At 34.9% G+C, this 3037-nt stretch overlaps 1 protein-coding gene across 1 annotated transcript in view; it reads right to left on the bottom strand.

Annotated features, from left to right (window-relative positions):
• Positions 1 to 1092: 1092 nt before the first annotated feature.
• The window catches only part of LOC107566157 (putative methyltransferase DDB_G0268948), a 2912-nt gene continuing 967 nt past the window's right edge, over positions 1093 to 3037 (bottom strand). The window contains exons 3-6 of the mRNA XM_016251529.1: positions 2396 to 2609; positions 1967 to 2070; positions 1423 to 1557; positions 1093 to 1311 (exon numbers count right to left, since the gene is read on the bottom strand). Of these exons, the coding sequence (XP_016107015.1) occupies positions 1215 to 1311; positions 1423 to 1557; positions 1967 to 2070; positions 2396 to 2609 (550 nt within the window). The 3' untranslated portion in view covers positions 1093 to 1214. The remainder of the gene's footprint in view (positions 1312 to 1422; positions 1558 to 1966; positions 2071 to 2395; positions 2610 to 3037) is intronic.

Here is a 3037-nt window from a genome sequence, read left to right as displayed (position 1 = left end):
TCCTCATTTGTCACAAAAACGCGCACACACACACACACACACGTAGTGTAGTGTAGTGTAACCTATCAACTGCCTCACATATGAGCATTGGCACTATATTCACTGTATCATGTGCTGTCATTTGATAGGAGGTCTGTGCATTACTTTTATAGGTAAGCGATTTGATCACGCACAGATCCTGTCATCCATTCACCCTTTGGCTATGTGTGCATAATCAGCTATAGCTCCAAGACACACAAGGCCAAACCACAAAAACATTTGATCAAAATATATGGTCTGACTTATAGGCCCTCCCAAAAGAGAATTATGATAAGTATTGTCAAAGACGTGTGTAAATAAAAAGAGAAACAAGCACGATTTAAAACCTCACTAAATGAGCAGCTCCAAAACATACCAGTGGTTCAAGCAAACAATGGATTGTTTCAGAGAATTGCGGTAAACATTTTGAAGTATACACTGAAACATCACTCTCAGTTTCCTTTGTCCCTGTTTGTTTTTTGAAGCTGTGTATTGAGCCTGTGTTAAATCACTGTACCGTGGGATTGCTGGGTCGTGTCCTCACAGGCAGCTGTGCAGATGTTTGGTAGACATGCTTCTCTCGCAGGTACTGCTGCATGTTCGAGTCAACACTGCACCCTGGTGGACGCTCTGTCAGATATACTTTGAAATGATCGCGTAAATGGGTCAGTGAACTTAATGTCGGTCGGCGTGTGGCGTTATTTTAACGCGTGGTGGCGTCTGCCATTAACTTATCATGTAACGGCGCTTATTTAACGCCTGGCGGCGTTATGAAAACGGCGTTTTAATATCGATACGGCGGTGGAAAGCGTGCGAATTATGACCCATATGGCTTTCCATAAGTGAAAGGACGATTTTTGTCTGCGTCTGTTAATTTATTCAAACAAACATTGAACATAAGCATAATTTATACACAGAGACAATGACCTGAATTCACATCTTCTATAATGATTTGGATTTTTAATTAAATAAACTCTATTCAATTAAATAAAAAAAAGCTACAATTAAATGTGTAAAGACTACTTTTTAATTTTTTTAATTTACTTTTTTTTTGTATTGAATGTGTAAGAAAAACATTTTATTACTTTTTACTTGATGGTTATGAAACTTGATGGTTATTGAAATTAGTAACTCAGTTGATCATATTGGAATACAAATTAATAACAAGTTCTAAAATTAAGATTTAAAGAAAGAAATCAGTCATTTGCAGGCTTGCAGGCAAGAAAATAGAAGTATTTAACTCCCATGATAACTTCTGTCTCCGAGGATGTCACACCCATTGCACGCAACAGTCTTGGTAGGAAAAATGGAGTGTGAGGAAAAGAGAAAGAGATATATATATGATATGATACACACAGGAATATATTACAAAGACATTACATAAGAGAACTCTACGTCTAATACCTTTGTTCAATGTCCTGTGAGAGTCGTCTGGCCTCTTGATCTTTTTTTAAGAGAGCCTGGAAAGTGGAGAAAGACTCCACCATGCCGATGTAGCCAGAGAGAGGGACAGGCTTCCTCACCCAAAAAATGTCCTGCCTAAAGACAAAACACAGTTGCAGTCCAGCTTCTGATTGGTCAATACTACATCCAGCCATGTTATACTTGACAATAAAGTATACAGCTTTTTTTTTTTTTAAATCCTGGATAGCAAGTTTGTGATGTCAGGGACACTTAACGAATTAAACTACAAATTTAAATCCTTCATATTTGTATTATGTAGCATTGATTATATAAAAGATAATCAAGGCATAACAAGCCTATACAAGACTATATATGTCACATCTATAGTCACAATACAACACATTGCTACTTACAGTATATGTAACTTAATAAAACCTTCTTCAGTCTCTAAACCTAAGATTGATTGCACTTTAAACTGTTTTGACCTACTTAATTATCTATAAAATTAATATTTTAACAGCTAGTTTGTATATAACTACATTACCATTCTTTGAGTGGATACTGGAGAGAGTCATATGTTTTCTTGTAAAGTTCGAAGGAGCTGGAACCTAGGTAAGGATTCCGGAAAGGCTGCAGGGCTGCATAAAACTGTAATGAGACAGATGTATATGACATGGGATAGAATACTTGTTTATTTTTGTGTCAAAAACATATCAAGTTTTTTTTGTAACCATTTACTGACCCAACAGTTCAGAAATCAATCAGTCTTAGTACTGTAAAATGCTGTGGGTAATGTTTGTTGAGTAAATGATTTAATATTATGACTTATGGGTCATATATGAGAACATTTTTTGATCATTTTAGATCATTTTCGAATTAGATAATTCTAAAATGTTCTCATAGAATATGTAGCACACACAGAAGTTCAGACAGCAAGTTGAAATGTCAGAAATATCAGTCTTATAACTCTCACCTCATTACAGATGTGGTTTAAAGTCTCTGAGCAGTCTCCATAGCTCAGCTCCATGTCCATGGTGTAGTTGAGAACTGCAAGGCAGCCATGAGGCTTAAGCACTCTATGAGCCTCCTGAAGAAAACGTGATTGGTCAAACCAATGGAACGCAGACATGGCCGTCACAAGATCTACAGAGCCATCTTCAAAAGGCAGTTCTTCAGCTGGACTCTCCCTTTGTGTTTCAAATAAGTAAAACAGATGCATGATGTGCATATTGAATGCGTGAAACTCACAAAGAGAACAAAATCAAGAGCATAATCATGGTATTTAACTTCTAAATAAATAAATAAATATTAGAAATCTTCATTTAGGCCCATTAAGATATTATTTTCATGTCCCTACCTTTTATGTGCCAGATCATTAATGTGTCATAAATGACCCATAAAAAAACCCTGCATAATGTTTTTTTTTTGATTGCTCATTTATGACACGTTAATGATTCTCATTGCTGTAATATAGTAATGAAAGTCATTCTGTCTGGAAACAATACTTTTTTAACAATTGAAAAATATATAAATATAATATAATTAAAAATAAAAATATTTAAATTGTAAAGTAAAACATCATTATAATATTTGCTGTATTATATATATATATATA

Source organism: Sinocyclocheilus grahami, unplaced genomic scaffold, assembly GCF_001515645.1.
Source record: "Sinocyclocheilus grahami isolate Dianchi unplaced genomic scaffold, SAMN03320097.WGS_v1.1 scaffold1052.1, whole genome shotgun sequence".
NCBI lineage: Eukaryota > Metazoa > Chordata > Actinopteri > Cypriniformes > Cyprinidae > Sinocyclocheilus > Sinocyclocheilus grahami.
This window is presented reverse-complemented; position numbering and strand designations above follow the sequence as displayed.